Below are 21,769 nucleotides of genomic sequence, written 5' to 3' on the forward strand. Positions count from 1 at the left end.
TGAAAAGGAGTGTGCAGTGCCATTGAGAGGTTCTCACTACAAAACATCCCCCCATGCTCATGAGTTTTCAGCCAGTGTCACTTTTAGGTAAGCCTGACATGAATCTGGACAGGTAAAGCTCTTCTTTATCTTGGATTCAGTTAACTTGGATTACAGCCCAAATGTATGCATTCCTGAATGCAGCACTAGGTTTGACCTTCTCAGAGATTTAAAATCCAGATTAATATCCAGATTAAAATTCATGTCACCTCAACCACTGATTTTCAGTACAATGTTCTTTTTTAATATTCTTTCTCCAATTCTCTTTCTGTTTTAGGGAAGTACTGGTTAAAACTTTTGTCAGTAGCTATTCCTGGATACTAAAGGACCAATTGCTGCATGAATTGTCACAGAACCATGGAATCAGGGAGTGTTGGAAGGGACCTTAGAGATCATCTTGTTCCACCACCCTGCCATGGGCAGGGACACCTCCCACAATCTGCTCCTGATCCAGATCCTGCCCTGCTCCAGACAACTCTGCTTGCAAGAGACAAGGACCTGAAAGAGGGTGCAAAACTGGGGGGGAAAGTCCTGAAAAGAGGGGCAAGGCCTTTTCTGCCCACCACTGCAATTATAGATGGCACAACCATTTCCTGAAGGCAAATCTCCTTAACCAAACTCCCCAAGTACCTTGTACAGGAGTGAGCTGTGTTCTCACTGAAGGACAGGAGAGGCACTTTGGATGGTCCCTCAGGGGAGAGATGAAAGAAATAGCCATACCCAGCACCACACACTGTGTTACCCTGTAGAGAGGAACATGTGACTATGAAAATAATGTTAGCACAGATTTCTGGAAATTAAAATCAATTTAAAAACACACAAATGAAAATCCCAGCTGTGATCCATTCAAATTCTGGTAAATTGGCTGGTGGAGACTTGGACCTCATTTCTGTGTCCCCTGTCTTGTTCTGTTTTCACTTTGACCTTGGGCCAGTTGTAAACATATGTTTTTTTTAAACCAGACATGGAGGATTGGCCAAGCAATAGAGACAAATGGCAGAAAAATACTGTTCTCACAAATCTTCAAGAAGTAGGTAAGAAAAAAATGTGTTGAAAACTTACGTCTATAAACTCTTTTCTATATATGAAAATGTCAGGAATAAAAAGTAAATCACAAACTAATTACAAAGGTAAATCACAAACTAATCAAGTTTATTGGTTTCCTTCTCAGTCTTGATATTTCTCTTATCGCCCAAAGCAAACACAGGATAAGGAAATATAGAAAATATTTGCATTGAAAGAGTGAGACTCCTAAAAGTCAAGAGAAAGCAAAGAACATCTTCAGGATATGTCAGTGACTGAACAATTAAAATTCCTTACACCTGTGGTAAATTATGTGGTTTGGATCATTTTTTACAGGGTAGGTGAATAACCATAGGAAGATGTGCTGTAAGTTATTGTCATTTAATATCTCTTAAAGAAATTGCATTCTAAATTCTGCACTTGAGTAACATTATTTGTGTTGCAAATAATAAAACAATAAAAATAAGTTGACATAAGGTCTAACTGGCCTTAAAATTAGGAGTTTGGTACTTACAGAATCAAGTAGGTTATATGAGTTGTATTGGGTATGTTCTAAACTTTTCTAATCTAGGACAAAAAACCTGCTCTTGCCAGCTTAATTTGGAGAGCAGCCAAGCCTAGTTGGGTGTGGGTCGTGGTGCCCATATAGCAATGTCTTCATGTGTGCACCTGTGCATGTCCTTCTCACCTGCCTTAGGTGTGTGAAAATTTGAAGTCCAGGCTGGTAGATTTTAGCTCCATTTTTAGGAAAAAAAATAATAAGACATAGGCATGTGCAGAAGGCAGTGCTTTTGGTCTGTCCTTAGACAAAATTAATTGTTCTCTAGAGGTATGTGGCTCTCTGAGGGGGGTCTAAGATGGCCTTTCTTGCAGCTCTAAGGAGGGCTTGTTCTCTAAGATCAGGTCTGGCACCACCACTCCCATTCATAGGTCACTGGACACTGTTAAAATACTAATGACTTTTTGGTCCCTGATGGTCCAAATCAAAGCTGAGCCTGGTGACCTCGAGGTGAAACCCTCCATATACCAATTACTTTCTTCTGACCCATCCAAGTGTGCTCCCTGCAGTCCTGATCTCTGACATCTGTCAAGGAATAAAGTACTGAGACCCAGAGCTCTGCTTGCTCTATCCCCTGGTAAAACTGCTGCTTTTTCTGAAAGTGCAGCCACAGACCCTTTTTCTTTAACAAAACACTTCTGCAGTCCAGTCACATCATTTCCAGGATATTTTACTTGCGACTCCAATCGTGCGTTCTACAGATGATTCATAAGGAAAAGGAAAAAAAAAAAAAAACCTGCATATTTATTCAGCCAGCTCGTGGCTGCAGGGCAGGGGTTTTAGGCAAGCAAGGAATTTTGTGTGGAAATCAATTCTTTGTGGAAGTCAGTATATTACGAATGGAAATGTCCATGCAACCAAAATTCCAGAGAGAAATTACCTCCCTGAGCATGCCAAAAACCTGGAGGTATGCACTGCAAGTCACTAAAATCAAGTGGCTGATGGTTTTAATTGTCTCTTAACTGTTACAACTCTGCTGGTGTAAATATTTCATGAATTTCTTTCAGAGAGCTGGGACTCAAACTGTTGACCTTAAAGATGACATTAAAGCTCTGGACAGTGTTCCCAGCACCACTCTCACAGTTTGAGAGTTGGGCAGGATGTGAGTGAGTACTCACAATGTGCCTGCTTTGGTGTGGGCCCACTTTGCAGGAAAGGGTTGTTTGGAAAAGATCTCAGCAGGGATGGAACAGTGGGAAAACGGTGCCAGACAGATGCAGCCTCACCTCTTTGGTGCTGTGGAGAATGGCTGGATGGGGTGACACGAGGAAACAAATGCATTTACCAACAGTGTGACAATCAGTCACTCCTCTGACACGGACACACCAGCTGAGCTCCACCCCATTCATTCATCTGAGCTGTTTTCCAGTCCTCAACACCAAGGCAAGAAAAGAAAGGGAGGTTCTTGCTGGATTTCTTAAACCCAGTCCATATGTTGTTATGCATGAGCACTGCATGCTGGCTCTGGCATTTCAGGGCATTGAATGTTTATGGATTGGAACAACAAAAAGGCCAAAACTCACCAGGCTCAAGAGAGACAACAGAAAAAGATAAAAACCCACTTTTTGAATTATTTTTCCTGCACACAAAAAGAAAACCAAGGACACAGGGTGGATATTTCAGTGAAAAAAAAAATCACAGAGGAGCATCTTCAGTTCCTTGCACTGATAGCATTTAAAAGGCAAAAAACCAGCCTGCAAATGAGATTGTCCATGACTCTAAAAAGTGATAACCTGGGCTTACACACTGTTTTTAAAAAAATTATACTAACCTTGTAATAATCATTTTGCACTCATACTGTCTGAGTATAAAATTTAGTCTAACAGCCTGATTCACCAGTGCACTTAAGAGCTTAAGTCAAATGGAAACCAGTGGGAATTGGGTCTCCAAATGTCTTTGTAGGCTCAGGTTTGAGTGACTGCTCTGTCCCAATTTCCACACCGTTTAGGCCACCACTGAATTTCAAGGAAATTTAAGCCCTTCAGCCACCGATGCAAATTTAAGCTCCCAAGTAAATTGACTAGTTATGAAAACATTACTGCAGGTCTCACTGTGGAAAGGCTTAACCCATCATGCACAGAAGATGTTACACAGCTTGGACCTGGAGCTTTCTGCAGTCCCTGCCTTAAAGATAGCAGCCAAGTTAAAACCAGTAACCAAAGGATGGAAATCTGAAAATAAACAAAAAACAAACACAAAACCAATAAACAAAAAGACTGACAAACACCTAAAATTAAATTCTAAACTGGGAAAGTTTTTATTTCAGGTTCTGGCCTGAGAACCAGACAAGTGGAAGATGAGTCTTTCCCATTACATCTTTCAAATGGAAGTTTGAAAAGAAATAAACTAGGATTATAAATACCTAAAAAGCTTGAGTCATTGATCTGAGAATTTTCATGAGAGAAAAGGTGCTAAGACTACAGCATCATAATGCTGGTGCTGCACCAGCACCCCTGGAATTTAGTGATTATTATTGCACTAAGGAAAAGTCGCCAGTTATTTTACCAGGGAGAAATGTGACTTTTTCTCTCAATATCCTTGTGCTTTGCTGCCTTCCTGAGCACTGCTTGGTCCTGTTGTACAGTAGGAGCAGTTAATAACAATTTTAAGCTGGGCAACTTCTTCGAGTTTTCCTTTTGCTGCTGCAACTCCTCAAATATTCCACTCCTTAAGATTATGAAGGTCATCAGCAACCATTTGAGGGCCATCTGTTACCCTGCCTGGAGCAGAACACCTCTGGAGAGCAGAAACGACCCCCTGATATTGGGGTACACAGCCACAGCTGTAGCTTTATATCTGCAAACTCACGTGAGCAGGGAGGGATGAATAAATGTGCTGAAAACCCAGCACAGGCAGTTCCCAGGAACCTGTGGAGGTAATTGCAGCAAACCTTTTCAAAAGCTGAGCCACTGGCGATGGAGTGAACAGCTCCAGGGTAAGTCAGTGCATGACAGTACAAAACTCTGTGCTTAGTGGAGCTGAAATTCTCATGATTCTGCCTGGTTGTTGTATTTTAAAACCATATTTGATGGCCTTAAAAATGATAAATATGGCCTTGAGGGAATTGCAGAAAAGTTCTCCTTCCTCAGTGCTCCTGTCTTCATAAAAACATAGGAAATGTGTTGGTCTCTTTTTCACCTTCAAATTTAGGTGAAAATCTTTCCTCATGGAGCAGAAACCCCAGGGGTGATTAGGTCTTCACAAACACTAATTGGTTTGGTTACTGGGGGTTAACAATAGAACAGCTTAGGATTATTTTTTAAATGAAAATATGCATTTTTCACTGCTGAAAGTGTGATAAGAAAGGTCAGTTTCAATGTAATTTCTTAAAATAGTTGGGAAGGAAAAGTGGTTTGAAGTGGATGAAAATCATATTTTTCCATGAAACACATAAAAGTGACTCTTCATTCTGAAATGTAAGACTAAAAAAGAGTATGAAGTAAGAGAAAGCATCAGAGAATTAGTGAATAGAAGTATTTTTTCTGAGCTCAATTTTTTGATGTGTGGCTGTTCTCTTTAAAAACCTGGTGTTTTATAACCATTTAAAATAGAGAACCTTCATGTCTTTCAAAATCAATGTCGTTTTCATAGGACAGGGAACATACTCTCTTTCTCATCCTGGAATGTAAATCTTCAGCTGTATGGGAAATGTGATTTTAAATCCAGACAGAGGTGTAATTGATGCTGCTGAATTTTAGTGTTTTTGTAGTCAGTCTATTAAAATTGAGGGTTTTTTTTTTTTAATAATAACAGAAATTCTAGAGAATCTGAGACTAAACTTTTTCCAAGTTTTCTGAATCTGTGAGCATTATAAAATAAAACAACATTTTAAAGTACCTCAGGATGAATTCTCTCACTGTAATATTCCATTCCACTCCAACACAGCAAAATTCTCAGTAATAAATTTACCCAGGAACATAATTTATTTTGTAATATGCACTTGTTTCAATATCCCATCACAAGCACAAGTTCTGACAGCTCAGCCAAGAAACAAATATTGTGTATGTGATCTCCCAGATAAATGAAGCTCTGTGTCTTTCTGATACCTTTGATTAGAAAGGAAATGTTATGTCTTATACCAGAACTTCTTACCCTGATGTGGCTGGCGGGAGCCCTGATGTAGATCCCTGCTGGTGACAGTGACTCAATATTGGATAAACCATCAGTTGCAGAAAGGCCAATCACTATGTTGTTACTAATTTTGTTCTCCTCTTCAAGTCCTTCACCTTTAAAAGAAAAGGATATGAAGAAAAAAAAGGAAAAAAAAGTAAAAATAAGAGGAAGAAAAAAGAAAAATAAACATAATAATAAATATTAAACATAATAAACATAAATGTACATATAGCTGGAAACCCTCTATTATCATGATTCTCATTTCAATATACACAACTCCAGGTATTATATTCACATATATTTCCCTGTACGAGATATTATAGGTGACTGTACCACAAGTCATATATTCTGGACTGCAAGTTTATGGTTAAAATAAATTAAAGATGTATTATAAAGCAGATTTACAGTTGAGAAAAGAGACTCAGTGGTTCAGAGTGGGAAAGAGGCTCACCTATGCACACACAGGCATGCTCCTGGCAGTACTAGAATTCAAAGTCTTCTTTATCTCCTGTCTCCGTTCACTGCCCTACTTACATGTAAGAAAATTTCTAAACAGGCTGAAAAAAACCTGGTGCAACTCGGCACAAAACTGGGGGGTTGCCCCCCTAAGCAATGGAGTAGGAGAAGAGAAAGGGAAAAAATCAATCAAGCAATTGATTAGACAACACAGACCTCTTGGGGGGCCCTAGATCTAGTTACAGTACAGAACTTGGAAGAAGAAAACAAAATAAATATTTTTTAAACTACATTGTAAAGAAATGGGCCACCCAATGGCGAGTAGTGGACAGTCCCATACAAGCCAAGTCCAAATAAGGAGACATGGATAGGATAAGGGGAAATGGCCTCACGTTGCTCTGGGGGAGGTTTAGGTTAGATATCAGGAAAGATTCTTCACCTAAAGGGTGGTCAGGCATTGGAACAGGCTGCCCAGAGAAGTGGTGGTGTCACCATCCCTGGGAGTGTTTGCAGCCATGGAGATAATGGCACCTGGGGACGGGGCTCAGTGGTGGGCTTGGCAGGGTCAATTTAATGGCTGAACTTCCAGAACCAGGAAGACCTTGAAGGTCTTTTCCAACCTTAATGACTCCATGATTCTATGATCAGCACTGCTGCTCTTTTGAAGCAGAATACAAAGTGGAATCCTGTGTGGAATCTATGCATAGGCCATTCTTTCTGGCCTACATTAGGAGCAAATCACATCCATCTAGTTTTGTTTATCCAACAGAAGTCATTACCCTCAAATAGCTTAAGTTCTGTTCATAATATAGATCCCTTCCCAAATCATTACTACCCCAAATACAAGCCACTTCACAAGAAAACCTGTGCCCTTTAGTTTTTGGGATAGCAATAAATACTTTTTGCCTTCCCTCAGTATTTTGATGGAATCAGCTTTCTCATTTTTTTCCAGTCTCTATGTACTAAAAACAATTCTTCTACCAGAGCATGAAAAAGATCCTAAAGAAGTCTTTTGACAGCCATAGACAATTTTGAGGTTTTGACTTTCAAGCTCATACCTTGTGTGTCAATAATTTTAAGCCCAGAGTGGCATTTTGTGATGGTCTTGCAAACCCTCTGAAAATAAGGATTTTAGGTGAAATCACTGAGAGAATCCAATTCCAGAGCTGCAAAGAGCCAGCTGTAATAATAAATATTCCTTCACAGGCAACAAAATTATATATAAATTAATCCATCAGACCCTCTGGAGCTGCTGACAGTGAAGCCATTAAAAGCATCTTGAGGATTAGGTGTATTCAGGCTGAAACTTCAGCTCGGCTCAGAGTCCTTTAACTCAGACACAGATCCCAACACAAATGAGCCAAGGGATGCCAGAAGCTTGGAGGTCCTGCTCTGCTTCCCCATGGCTGCAAGGGCTCTGTACATCAGCTTGGGCAAGTCCTTGCATCTCTGTGAGCCAGCTCTCTTCATCTGCAAGGTGTGTATAACCACTTTGGGTTTATAATCTTCCCTGTTTAATATATCACTCCTCATTTTGTTTATACACAGCACCCAGCACAGGGATTTGCTGTGTGGTGGGAACTGCAGGATCAGAATTGAAGGCTTTTTTTTTTTCCCTCTGTTTATCTCATAATTGGTCATTTTTATCCCATCTCTTACGGAAAACAAAAATCGAGCTGTATCTTTAGGTATTCAGGAAACATGAGATCTCAGCAGAAGATGCTTGAAGTCAGTCTCCTGATGGTTAGTTAGGAGAAATATTTTGTTGTTTAACATTTTTGTTGCTCCAAGCTCCAATTTATTTAAGTGCTAAATCCTCTGGTTAACTTTTAACATATGCTTTCATTCCATTATCTTCGACATCAAATGACTGAAGTTAAAGGTAATATTCTCTTAAATGCTTCACTGAGTTGCGGTCTTAAATATGGCATAATGACACTTTTCCAAAGACAGATTAATCCATCCCCTAAAAAAAAAAATCTAGTATTTTTTCACTGAAAAATAATTTATATCTACCAAGTGAAGACTAACCTGAAGAAAGAGAGCTGGCCAAATGGAAGTAGCTGCTAGGAGTTGTATGTGGAATTGTGGGAGCTTTATTCCAAATTCACTGACACCAGAAATTGCAGAAGATATGATTAAAGTTCTCAGAGTACAGTTAAGGATGTGCGATTCTTTCCTCCAAAGCATTTCCATGCACATGGGAACCAGCACAAGCTGCTATTGTATGTAGTGTGGATATTTGCCTGCTTCACTTACCCAGGAGAAGCCCATGGCCTGAAATGTTGTAGAAAACATTGCTGTCCACGCTGAGGTTGGAGATCCCTCTCAGATGGAGGCCTTGGCCAAAGGAGTCCAGAACACAACAACCACGGATGTAAGAGTCTGGAAGGAAGGGAGTGAGTGGTGTGAGCACAAATCACCTGCAGATTGAGGGCAGGTATTTCACACCCCTTCTCTAGCTAGGCATGGTGACCTTCCCATGATCCAGATCCTGGCCAGGGCTGCCTTCTGCCACCAGGGAGCCCTGACCCTCACTCAGTGATGAAGATGGCACAGGTTCCTTCCAAACCAAACCAAACCAAACCAAACCAAACCAAACCAAACCAAACCAAACCAAACCAAACCAAACCCAACCCAACCCAACCAACCCAACCAAACCATTTTATTATTCTGTGACAGGTGCAAATGTACCTTAGGAAGGGAAAATCCATTCAGCACCCTTAAAACATTCTTTGAGCCCACCTAACTTGCCCCTACCACCTCCAGTCTTCAGAGCCCTCACTGCCACTTCCACAGAGGTGGATTTGGCACTTAACAGTGACAAAGTCAAAAGCACTTAATGTGTTTCTTAACCTCTGGGTGATAAAATTAAATGTTGGCCCCTGCAAGCAGCCAGCCCTGAGTCATTGGGCTGGCTAGTTGAAGGGGCTCCCTCATAGTGTCTTGGGCTCCCTCATAGTGTCTTGGTGCATTTTTGGGCTCCCTCAGTGTCTTTAGTGCATTCATTTCCAGAGCTACTCTCTTCTACATCAAAAGAGCAGTATAGCATTAAAAAAATATTGTTTTAGGAAGAAGCAGAGATACAAAAGAAGTGAAGCAGGGGAAACCACTCTGTCACTTGGGCTTAGACTAGAGGTGAGGGGATTTTTTTCACATTTAGCAATCCAATTTGCCAACTGACTCAATAGCCAAGCAGGTTTTGAGGGTTCCTCCAGCTTTGGGCAGGAGAAGGTGGGTATTTCCAGTGCAGGGAGCTCACCTGCCATCCAGGTGTTGCCAGTGACAGTCAGAGCACTGCAGTGGGGCTGGAACTTTTGGCCCACGTGGCGGAATTGGATCCCCTCCAGCTGGAGCCGGCTTGCCTGGCCCTGGAAGGCCTCCACAAACACCACGGCCCCCAGGTCCCTAGAGCCCAGCTGCCTCTCACTTCTCTTGTACAAACACCCAGAGCGACCTAGGACACAAAGCAGGGACAGCTGTGAGTGGCACCTTCTCCATGGGGTGGGATGTGCAGGGGGAGATCATCCCCACTGACCCAGTGAGACTCCACCTCCAGCAGGGATCTGAAACATGGCTCAAAGGCAACACAGGCAAACACTTTTGATGTCCTTCGAAATAGGTGTGGCTCTCTCCTTAAGTCTGGACATTTTGGAGGGAAATGCATCATAAGCAGGAAGCTGTAGTTTTATGTCTTGGACACCTCCTTGGAGTTAATTTTAGATAATTGTACGCATGAGGAAGAGGGATTTGACACTGATTTCCCTTAGATGAGGTTCTTGAAAAGGAGATTGGGTATGGATGTATAGAACTAAACTGAAATGAGGCATTCTGGTTTTGTTTGTTTTTTTAAACTCTGCTCTCCTGACTCTCCCTGCAGATGGATGGGGAACTCTTGCTACCCACAGTTTCAAGACAACAATAAAGATTAGGAAGAAATTCTTCCTTGTGAGGGTGGTGAGGATCTGGCATAGGCTGCCCAGAGAAGCTGTGGCTACCCCTGGATCCCTAGAAGTGTCCAAGGCCAGGGCTTGGAACAACCTGGGATAGTGGAAGGTGTCCCTGCCCATGGCAGGAGGGTGGAATGAGATGATCTTTAACTTCCCTTCCAACCAGGCCATTCTTGGATTCCATGATATGACAAAAAATTAAATCACAGGGATGGGTAAAATTCCTGAAAGGCCCTTCCATGGGTGTGAGATTTTTTGGTATGAGATTCAGACTATGAATGTGTTACTTGGGCTTGTTCAGTGGAAGGGCAGGGGGGATCTCAAATTCCAGCACTGCCTGCTGAAGCCCAGTAATGCTCATTTTTCTTTTAAAGAAGATAAATTAACCACAAAAAACACTGCTCACTCCTCTTCTGGTGACTCCTCTGAGAAATCCTCCTATCCTTTAACTCAAATAAAAACCTCAAACGGTTAGTGCGTTTCAGAGCCTATATTTATGAGTTCCACACAAAATGGACCATAAATCCATGAGTAATATAAGCAGCTGGTTGCTGGATATCAAATGAAGTCTTGTGTCACAGTCTGAAAGCCCAAGGCACTTTTTTTTAAAGGAAACCTTACACCTGGGTTGCCAGATAACCTAACTCTCCTCACATTATAATCACTGTGTCTGATTCTGCTTCTTGAATAGATGGTGTAAATCAGAATCCACCTGTCAAACTCCATGGCATTTCATACAGGTAAAACCAAAGGAGAACTGAGATACTTAACATTTTTTCACCAGTGATACTTTATGCATCACCTGTTATTTTTTCCTTGGCAACCCTAAACACTAAATAACGTCTCAATATTTTACGCTAAAGAGTACAAACAGCATTGGGCTGTTTTGTTTTTCCTTCTTCTTAAAGAGACTAAATAGTAAACACAATTAAAAATTTAATATATTATGTACACTGAAACATGTTTTCAGAAGATCCTCTCTTTTCTACACCCTTAGGCTCAGGCAAAACTAAAGGGTCTTTCCCAAGATGGCTTGAAACAACAATGTGAAAATGATACATCTGAGATATTACAATGAAGTGCAGTTCAACTCCCAAGACTTCACACTTCAATGTCAAACAATGTTTGGAAAGACAAACTCTCTTTCCTGGCATTGGAATTATCTCAAAGTTATCCTAGGAAGAAAGAGTTCTAATACACAGTGAGGCTGCCACAATGGGATTTTAATGGAGCAGTTTTCCTCCCCAGTATATTTCTGTGATAAAAGACCTCCTCACCTGCATTTGCACACTGCCTGAGGTGGGACATCCTCTCCAGTGTGACATTTCCTTGAACAACCACCCTTCTGCTGATCAGTGCCACCACAGCACTGGAAGGCAGACCTTGGTCATTGCCCCATTCCTCTCCAGCACTGTGGGAGTATCTAACAAAAGACAAAAAATATCATCTGCACCTGCCAGATTGAGACAATTACATTTATGATTTCTTGTTATTTGACCATAAACTCCAAAATTCTGAGCTGGTTTCAGTCCTTTTCTCAGCAGGGACAGTGGCACAATCAGTGCTAGACAGGCTTTTCCTTGTCTGATGTTTGCTTTCATCTTTTTGTTTCACAAGCTCTCAACCCTTCCTTCGATTATGTATATAATATTATATTGTGTTGTGTTATTAGGAAAAGGTTTTTCATCCAGAGGGTGGTTGGGCACTGGAACAGGCCCCTCAGGGAAGTGATTACAGCCCCAAGGCTGCCAAAACTCAAAACCACATTTGGACGACACTTCCAGGCACATGGTGATTTTGGAATTTCCCTATGCAGGGCCAAGAACTGGATTCAATGATTCTTGTGGGTCCCTTCCAATTAAGGATGTTCTATGATTCCATGAGATTTACAACAACATATTTCAGCCTTTGAATTCTCTTCCCAAAACAGGTTTGGGTGAAAACCATCAGGACTTTTTTCCTTGAGCCCAAAATATTTCTGACAATAATACCCTTAATCTTTCTGGGCATTGGAGTTAGGTTGCCTCCAGATAGATAATGTAAGAAGTGCAGTTTTCAGTCTGTCCAAGACCTCCGTGCACAATAGATAAAGAAAGTGTAGGGCAGTGAAATTAATACCCACTGGAAATATGGAAGCACATTTCCATAGTAAAAAAATTTACTTTGAGCGTATTACTTAAGAAAATCAATCAAGAACAGAGGATTTTTTTTTACACAAGTCATACATTTCTTGTGAAAAATATGCACTTTCTCAAGGAATTGAATATGCAGGAAATTTCTTTGTCATTCCTATACTGACACCACTGGACTTTACTGGCCATCAGTGTTTTCTGCTTCAAAGGTTTTCTGAGTTCCAAGGGGATGATACAGAATTTAAACATAGAATTTAAACATTCAGGATTGAACGTCCACTACCTTTAGGGGGAGTGAGGAACTGAAATATCACTGGCCACCTTTATTAAAGGGATTTATATAGTTATTATGTCCCACAGGGAACAGCAAATCCTGACTTTGATCAAATTTTCTCCTTGTTTAGCTCTCTGCTATAAAAATCTCTGAAAGGATACCTGAGTGGTGATCTAAGGTGCAGCTCTGTGTTGTTCACAGACTGGATTACAGCCACTTCCTCCTGCTGCTGTGCATCTCCAAGGCCTGAATTTCCCACCAGGATTTCATCACCAGGTTGCCAATCAACAGGTTCCTGGAGCACCAATCGTGTGTCACTGGCATTAGCTGATGATTTCAAGTGTGTGAAAACTACTTTGGGCATCCAGCCTGAAAAGAACAAGGGAAAAAAAAAGTTAAAAAGCAAGCCATTCAACTTAAAAAACAAAGAGAAGTAGCATTCTCCTGGTTCAAGGCTGGGTTGGACAGGGCTCAGAGCAACTTGGTCTAATGGGAAGTGTCTCTTTCAATCACAGGGGGGTGGAACGAGATGCTCTTTAAGGTTCCTTCCAACCAAAACCATTCAATAATTCAATGATTCTATGAAATCTGTGTGTAACAAGCCCCAGCAATGAAAAGTGTTGCCCTATAATCTTCCTTTCTTCACTTAATGAAGTTTGCTTTAACTTTTGACATTTCCCTCTCAGGCTTTGGAAAAGATTGGTGCAGTGAGGTCCAGCACACTGAACACCATCAGGGGAGAGCGTGTGCCTCACACATCCACCTTTAGAATACTTTCCTTCCCTCCCTTGCAGTAGATCATCATTTACCTTTAGCCCACAGCTAGTTACTGTCCTCCTTGGTCATACTGCAGGAAAGTAATAATAGCAGAAATCACTGAGAGTAGAGGTTGCATCCAATAAATCATTTTCAAATTATTTTAAGCAAACTTCTCTGTCCATATCCTGTTTCACTTTCTTGTTTCTTATACTCCAGTGTCTTCATTACTTATATAATAGTGTCTCAACTATTTCCTTAATGAAGATGGAAATAAGAAGTAGCACCTCCAAGACAATAAATTCACAACAGAATCACAGAAGAATAAAATCTTTATACTCTTTTATCTTGAAGTATACATGAGCACCTGCTCTGTGTGTCAATGATGGGCATCTACACCTGAGATACTTCTGTATTATTACATTTTCTTGAATCAAACTTGAAATTTCTCAACTTCCAGCTAAGAAAATCTCCCAGACATCCTTCATTTAAGTTATTTCAAACTCTTTTGGAAGGCATCAAACATCTCCTGCTGTTCAGCTTAGCCCTATGAGGTGCATCTGGTTTTCTATGTCCTCTTCTGGGCTCCTCGGGTCAAGAGAGACCTGGAGCTCTTGGAGTCCAGTGGTGGGTGTTGAAGATGATGAAGCTGATGAAGGGACTGGAGCATCTCCCTGATGAGGAAAGGCTGAGGGAGCTGGGGCTGTTCAGCCTGGAGAGGAGGCACAGCTGAGAGAGGCCCTCAGCCCTGGGTGTCCCTGTGTGCAGGGAGGGTCAGAGCAGGGCCCAGGCTCTGCTCCAGGGCCCAGCAATGGCACCAGAGGAACGGGCAGGGACTGACCCCAGCAAGTTCCACCTGGACAGGAGGCAGAACTTCTTTCCTGTGCAGTGACCAAGCATTGAATAGAGACCAGAGAGGATGTGGAGTCTCCCTCACTGAGGATATTCCAGAACTGTCTGGACACAATCCTGTGCCCTGTGCTCTGGGATGGCCCTGCTGGAGCAGGGAGGTTGGACCAGATGAGCCACTGTGGTCCCTTCCAACCTGACCCATCCTGGGAATCTGTGAAACCAACGCAGAAGCTGAAATGCAAAAGGACACATAGGGCACTGTAGGTGCCAATGGAACCAGACTGGAATGACTCTCTAGCAGCCCCCAGAACATGTGGAGCCTCCATCCTCAGCATGTACATCATTCACCCTACAGCTCTGCTTCCATAGGGCCACACTGTTTTCTAATGCAGACCTAGACAAAACCCACCTTTCACCATTCACAGGCACTGACATCAAAGACCTCATCCTCAATACAGCTCAAAAATCCCCTCTTAATACCATCCTGTGTGCATTCTTTTACCAGCAGCACTCTCTTCATTTTTATTCATCTACCTTCCTTCTTCCACTGAGTGATTCTTGTGAATTTTTAGGGCTGGCATAAAGACAGGCAGCAGCCATCTGCACGTGGAGCACTGCACAATTTCTCTCCAGCTCTGGACATTTTGTTTCTGGTGTTGATTTGTGTGCCTGTGTTAATGTGTGTTCTCATGCATCTGTGTCCAGACACACAACTGACCCCTGTGGAGTTCATCTGTCACACAAACTCCACAGCAGCACTGCTGGGCAACAGCTCATGTCACTGGGGAGTGGGAAACACCATTCTGCATTCAAAACATGCTCCAATGGAAAAGGCTTTTTTCAGGCTTTTTTCCACTTTCAAGCTCTGACTCAAAAATTTTTACCAAAAACATTCTCAGTTATTTGGGGTTTTTCTTCTAAAAAATATTCAAGGCATCCAAACATTCCCCCATTTCCTTTATTTACTTTTTTCTTGTTTTTCACCTCTTACTGTGTTCAGCTACCTTTCTCCTACTCCACAGTTTGTTGTACCTTTTTCCCTGATCTAGGTGGGGTGAGATATTTCTCTGCATGTTCAAAATCTACTTCCATTTTCCAATAAGTTCAGTATATTTTTGTTAGGGAAAGCCAAACCAAACAAACTAACAAATCTAATAGATCCCACTTTCACAGAATCATAAAATCATTAAGATTAAAAAAAGACCTGTGAGGCCATCAAGTCCAACCATTAACTCAGCTCTTTCCTGCCTACCAGCAAATCATGTCCCTAAGCACCACATTTATCCATTTCCTTATTTCCCATTTATATTCCCACAAACAACACCTTCAGGTCAGAATCTCCTCTACTTCCAGCCGCACAGGTGACACACAGGATATGGTCAGTGACATCTTTCTGGTGTCAATGAGGGACCATAACTGAGGCTTCTTGGCCCTAATTATAATATATTCCCCTTGAAAACAAACTCTGTTTTGATTAAAACATGCAAAATTCATAAAATAACCTTCAGTGCCTGGGTTTCAGCTGTGCAACAGGTAAATAAATTACCTGTTTGAGGGGAAAAAGACCAACAGCTGTGGTGGATTTAAATTATTTCTTCCCCCAAAATGTACTGAGCAGAAACACTCCAAATGCTGAAAAATAGATGAATCTGTATAACTCCTTAATTATTGAACTCATTTTTAATAATTAACTAAGCACGAGTTGGAAAAAAAAACCCATCTTGAGATCTAAAGCAGAAGTGACTTCATGTTAAAGGTACAGGACAGAGCCTTCAGACACAAAAAGCTGTTGCAGGCAATACAAAAATTGAGCACTTTACTAAATGAATTTACAGAACACCCTTAAATATGGAGCAGAGAAGAATGGTGCAGCCTAGAAATGTAAGGGATTTGAAAATTAATTCCAAATTAATTAATCACAAATCTTAAGGCTGGGAATATCTTGGCATCAGAAGTCTGGTTATGCTTCCTGTTAGAAGCATAATGTGAAGTTGCCGTCTTGTATTGACCTGGTAAAAATATTGAGAATGAAACAATTCTGATCTGTACAATGCCACTCTCAAGGAAAAAGAGTATAAATTTAATTTCTTATGGCCTCTAATACAAAATATTTCATAAATCAATGTGGGATTATAGGTCAGCTAGTTTCACCAAGTCCTAAGTAGTGATAGGATACCAATAGGTACTGATAGAACAAGGAGAAAAAACTTTAAACTATGAGAGGAAACATTTAAATTGGATATTAGGAAGAAATTCCCAAGTCAGAGGGTGGTCAGGCCCTGGCACAGGTTCCCTGGATCCCTGGAAGTGTCCAAGGCCAGGTTGGATGAAGCTTGGAGCAACCTGGGATAGTGGAAGGTGTCCCTGCCCATGAAAGAGGTTTGGAATTAAATGAGTTTTGAGGTCCTTTCCAACTCAAACCATTCCATGATTCTAAGTAGCTCAACAGGAGATGTGAATTTGACATTTACAGAAATATCTCCAAGTCACATCAAAACTGAGCAAACCAGCAAAGTGTGTCAGGGCACACACCCCCAGGGTCACAGGAAAATTTGTCCACAGAATGCAAAACATGCATTGTACTGATAGTTGTAGGTTTAAACAAATTAGGCCATTATTTACAATCCTTTGACATGAGCGCCATTTCCTCATCCAGGTGCACAGTGGGTTGCTCAAAGGGCATTGAAAACTTCATCTGGGTGTTTGATATCCATCTCTGGTCACCCAGCTTTGAAAGCAGAAGCTGCTACAGTTGGAAACACTCAAATAAAGGGGTTTGAAAGAAATTACTACAGAGTAAGGAGAGGGGGTCTGAGAATTCACATGACAAGATGACAAGGTGCTTTCATGAAAAACAGATGTTCCTGACCTGAAAACAAGACTTTTTGGAGCACATGTTGTTACCTAACTCTAGACAGCCTGGGAACCTCCTAACCAAGCCTGACAGCAAGCAGTGTGAGCCACATCCAGAGTCAGGCAGAGCTGGAGAATAGGGTTTACACATGGGAGTGTTGGTACAAACTGGAATCTTTTAATGGGTTTTAAGAGAACTGGTTCCAGTCCTAAGCCTGCCATGGATCTGTTGGTCTTTCTCCCAAAAGTTGTTTAAATGTTTTTTAAAAACTTCCCCTTTTTGTCATAGGGCAGCAGGGTTTGAACCCTTCTCCTCTGACACCCAGGACCCTGCTGCATCTCATTTTTGCTTCTATTTACCACAAATTAATTAACTCAGTTGAGAACACACAGTTGTTTAGGGTGTTGACAAACTATAAAGCTCTTTTACACCTTCTGACTGTTTATTGGCGTTTTAAAGTTGAGGTAATGAGATCCCTTTATTCCACAAAAGGAATTTACGAGAACTGCAGGGCTCAGACACAAAATCTACTTACTGGGAATGTACAAATTACACTGCAGATAATTTGTCAATCTGTTGTAGCTATACTGTAAATCTTTAGTGTAAATTGGAATAGGAGCTTTCAGTTTCCAGGAACAAAGTGAAAAGAAAACCTATTTTCCTGCCTCCACACAAGAAAAAAGAAAACAACAAAAAAAAAAAAAACCAACCCCCCCCCCCAAAAACACTAACAAACAAAACAAAACAAAACAAAAACAACAACAACAACAAAAACTTTTCAAGAGAAGATAATATAATTCAATGGACTATAACTGGTTTTATTTTTTTTAAAGAATCTAAAACCCTCTCACCTATGGCAGGGAGTTGAAATTAGAAGACCTTTAAGGTCTCTTCCAGCCCAAACCATTCTGTGACTCTATCATTGTCTCTGGTAATAAAATCCAACACACTTTCCTGCAGCATTTCTGGTTTCAGAATATCATAGAAATATAGCTTCCTCTCCATTGCCATAATCCCTTATTATTATTCCCTTTTCCTGACCCAAAATGCACTTCCTAATCAAAATTAGCTTGGCCATTCCTAAAATTTTCAAATGTCAAAGTGATAACTGGAAGTACTGCCATTGGAAACTGGTGCTTCAGGAAAAGGTAAGTTTTCTGAAATATATTTTTGATCCATGACAAAGACATTTTGCTGCTGTTGCTTCAGTTAATAAAACAAACCATAAAAATAATAATGGATTAAATTCTTCAAGTGAAAAGGAATAGAAAATCTTTTCCAGGAAGCCTTTTTAGTCAGGATAATACGCAGATGTGCTGCTACAGCTCTCTATGGCCAAATGGACCTTCAAGTGACAGATCTTTAATTAAGGACTAGGAAAAATATTTTATGAACCTGGATCTTATAATTTTTTTTTTTAAAATGTCACAGCTACATCAGCTCTTGCAGTGACTACTCCAGTCACTGGCCATAAAGGGTTTGTTTCAAAAAGGGAATCGAAAAAGAAGAATGAAAGCTGCTTTCCTATCTTTTTAAACGTATTAAAAAACATTTGCTTGAACTGTGAGCTGTCAACCCTCTGGACTTGAATGTTTCCAGCTATTTTTGCTCTCTGTTAATTCCAGTCTTAGGTATATTCCATAAGAATTTGTATGTTTTTAGCTTATTTTGCAATGAGAGGAGTTTGTTAGGGTTTTGGGGTTTTTTTTGTTAGGGTTTTGGGGCTTTTTTTTTTGGTTTTTTTTTTGTTTTTTTTTTTTCCTAAGATGCTACACATTTGAGAAAGACAGGGACATCTCTGCCTGGAACTGGGAGCTGCTTTCCCACCCCTGTGCAGTCCTGCAGGACTCACTGCTGTGTCTGGGCAGCTCCTGGGGAGATGCAGAGCAGCTCTCCTGCCACAGCCACTGCACTGAGCTTTTCATCCCCATCCTGAGGTAAAATAGAAGGTCCTTTCTGATTTATAATTGCTTTTTAATCCCTAGGATTTATAATTGTTAACCCTTAGGACACCCAAGAGTTTATCAGCTCTTTGACAAGAAGCTGCAGCAGGACCACACTGGGTATTTTAGGTGGGCTCAAATTGTAGTTTGGAATCAGAGTCAGAGGATGGTTTGGGTTGGAGGGGACCTTTAAAGGTCATCTAGTCCAGCTGCCCTCCTCCTGTTGAAGGAGCAGGAGCACCAGCTGGATCAGGTTGCTCAGAGCCCCATCCAACCTGATCTTGACTCTTCTCTCAGTGAGCAGAAATAAAAAATCTGACATCATCTGGACAAGAGGACAAACAGAATAACTTTTATGTTCTCCACTGGGAGATATCCCTGAAATTGACCTAGTCCTGCTGAATGTTTCCTGTTCATGAAACTGCAGTTTTCACTTAAAGCATTTCCACCTGAATACCCTTCTACACCACCCTGGAGAAAGCAAGGGCCATCATGTTCTTTTCCTGGAAGTGCTCAAGGTGAGGTTGGATGGAGCTTGGAGCAGCCTGGTCTGGTGGAAAATGGATTTGGAATGAAATGAGTTTAAGGACCTTTCCAACACAAACCATTCCATGATAATAGGATCTTACTGAGGATTGTTGCCCTTTTCTAACAATTGACGTTGCAAAAAATGTACCTTCCCTGCATGCTGTCCCATAAATGCACAGATTTCCAAACATTCCCTCTAATCAGAGATCCCCCAGTCACTTTGCTAAGTCACATCAGTCCTGAAAACAAGGGGAAAGATATTCCTGTAATGCCATTGCATAAACCAAAATCAATGCTCCACACCTAGAATGAGCTCACAACCAAAGATGCTGTGGCAAAAAAGGTCCTTAGACAGATCCAGGAACAAAGAGCTCCAGCTGTGGCAGGCAAGGACAGGGGATCCTGCAGGGAGCTGCAGACAGCTGGTGCCACTTTGTGTGATGGCCAGATCATCTCCTGTGCTGCTGTGGAGTGAGTGAGACAGGGCATTTCTCCCTGCAGGAGTGGGAATGTGGGGCAGCACAACCACTGCCAGGCTATGATCAGCTCCCTGTGTCCCCAAAATGTGATGGAGGAGAATTCAGAACCAGGAAAAGTGAGGGTGAGCCCAAAGGGAGGGTCCCTGCCTGTCTCAGCCTGCAGCTCTGGGGAAAGCCAGGGCTGGGTCCAGGCTCCTCAATTTGCCAAACTTCTCAGAATCACAGAATCACTCAGGTTGGAAATGACCTCCAAGGCTGATTCCGACCTGTGACCAATCCCTGCCTTGTCAACTAAACAGGAGCTCTGAGTGCCACGTCCAGTTTTTTCTTGACTACCTCTACCACCTATCCAGGAAGCCCAAACTTCTCAGCCTTTCTCCTGTCCAGGGTGGAAATTGACCCTGAATTTGCTGCTGGGTGTTCTCTTCCTTCAGCCAATAACCTGGGTTTTGTTGGCACCAGAATTGGAAGCAGTAATTTGATGTTATATTTGAAAGGAGGAAATTATTTAATATATAATATGCCTCCACATTTGTAACAACCCACAGACCTGCACCCTATCAGGAATCACAAGGAAATTTATATGTATCTGCTATGGTCTGTATATATATTCTAGTCTATCCTATTTTATTCTATTCTCTTCTAGTATACAGTGTATATTGTGTTATATTCTACTAATATCTTTACTACCTATATTATATTTATCTTTATTATATAATATATATTATATATATGTAATATATTATATATTCTTATATATATCTTTATTATATAATATATATTAGTATACATCTCTCTGTCCCCTTTGCATCATGTTTTTCCCAGTAAGATCAGCACCAAAACACAAATCAGCTGATTTAAGCTTAAATCAAAGATAATAGATGCATTTCTGCTAGAAAGAAGGGCAAACTGTGAAAGACACAACAGCTTGCCCTGAACCCAAATCTTTTTTTTTTCTCCCCCATCTGCTAGGTCTTTAAAATCTAATGGTCATCTTATATTTGTAAATAAGAAAGTGAAGGCACAAGTCATTGTACATTAGTTACTCCATGGGAAGTGCCTAAGTGCAGTTTCTTACCCCTGGTGAACACGAGGGGATTCAAGGCAGCTCAGCCTTCTGTTCCACAGCCATCTGCTTTAATGCATCATGTTAAAGTCAAGGTCTTAGAGAGGAAAAACACTGTCACAGCAGGAAAAAAGACGCCTGAGCCCCTACACAGAATAACTGGCACCTAAGGAAAACCAACCTATGGGAGCAAGCTCAGGAAATCAGGAAGTTCAGGTAGTGAAAAATAACATTTACTGAATAGAGGCATTTCAGTAGAGTAAAAAATAATCTTTTCTCTAACAGATCTCTGCACCCTATCTTGAATCCCCCTGCTACAGATTTTTTTTGCCTTATTTTTTTCCCCTGGGAAGCTTTTCTTTTTAATATGTGAGTAAAGCAGAACAAATTCTCTCATGTTGTCTATGATCTCTTAATCTCAAACTCAGCACAGATACATAACACTGCCTAATGGAGGCAAAGCAAGAGGCATTTGATTAAATGTTTGATCTCTGGAGGAATGCACAGGCTTTGTAGAGCACAGTGAACAGCTCACAAATATTTTGTGTTTTATTATTGATTAAAAGCAATTAAAATTAATAATTGGTTCAACTGATAAAAAATACTTTTTTTTTCCTGAGCTAACCCTGAAAAAGTATCATATAGCTTTGGATGCAGAGAAATCTGGGATAGAAGTCAAAATGTAATTTTCTCCATTGCAAATGCAGAGACATTCTTTGCAGTAGGACTGGCCATGATTTTAGAG

The 21,769-nt window shown here is 41.0% G+C and overlaps 1 protein-coding gene across 1 annotated transcript in view; it reads right to left on the reverse strand.

Moving 5' to 3' along the window:
- PKHD1 (PKHD1 ciliary IPT domain containing fibrocystin/polyductin) overlaps positions 1–21,769 on the reverse strand; it is a 236,301-nt gene that overhangs the window by 120,484 nt on the left and 94,048 nt on the right. The window contains 6 exon segments of the mRNA XM_054514344.1: positions 670–782; positions 5,714–5,847; positions 8,450–8,575; positions 9,453–9,647; positions 11,418–11,563; positions 12,708–12,915. Of these exon segments, the coding sequence (XP_054370319.1) occupies positions 670–782; positions 5,714–5,847; positions 8,450–8,575; positions 9,453–9,647; positions 11,418–11,563; positions 12,708–12,915 (922 nt within the window).

This window comes from Molothrus ater, chromosome 3 (genome assembly GCF_012460135.2).
Source record: "Molothrus ater isolate BHLD 08-10-18 breed brown headed cowbird chromosome 3, BPBGC_Mater_1.1, whole genome shotgun sequence".
Lineage (NCBI taxonomy): Eukaryota > Metazoa > Chordata > Aves > Passeriformes > Icteridae > Molothrus > Molothrus ater.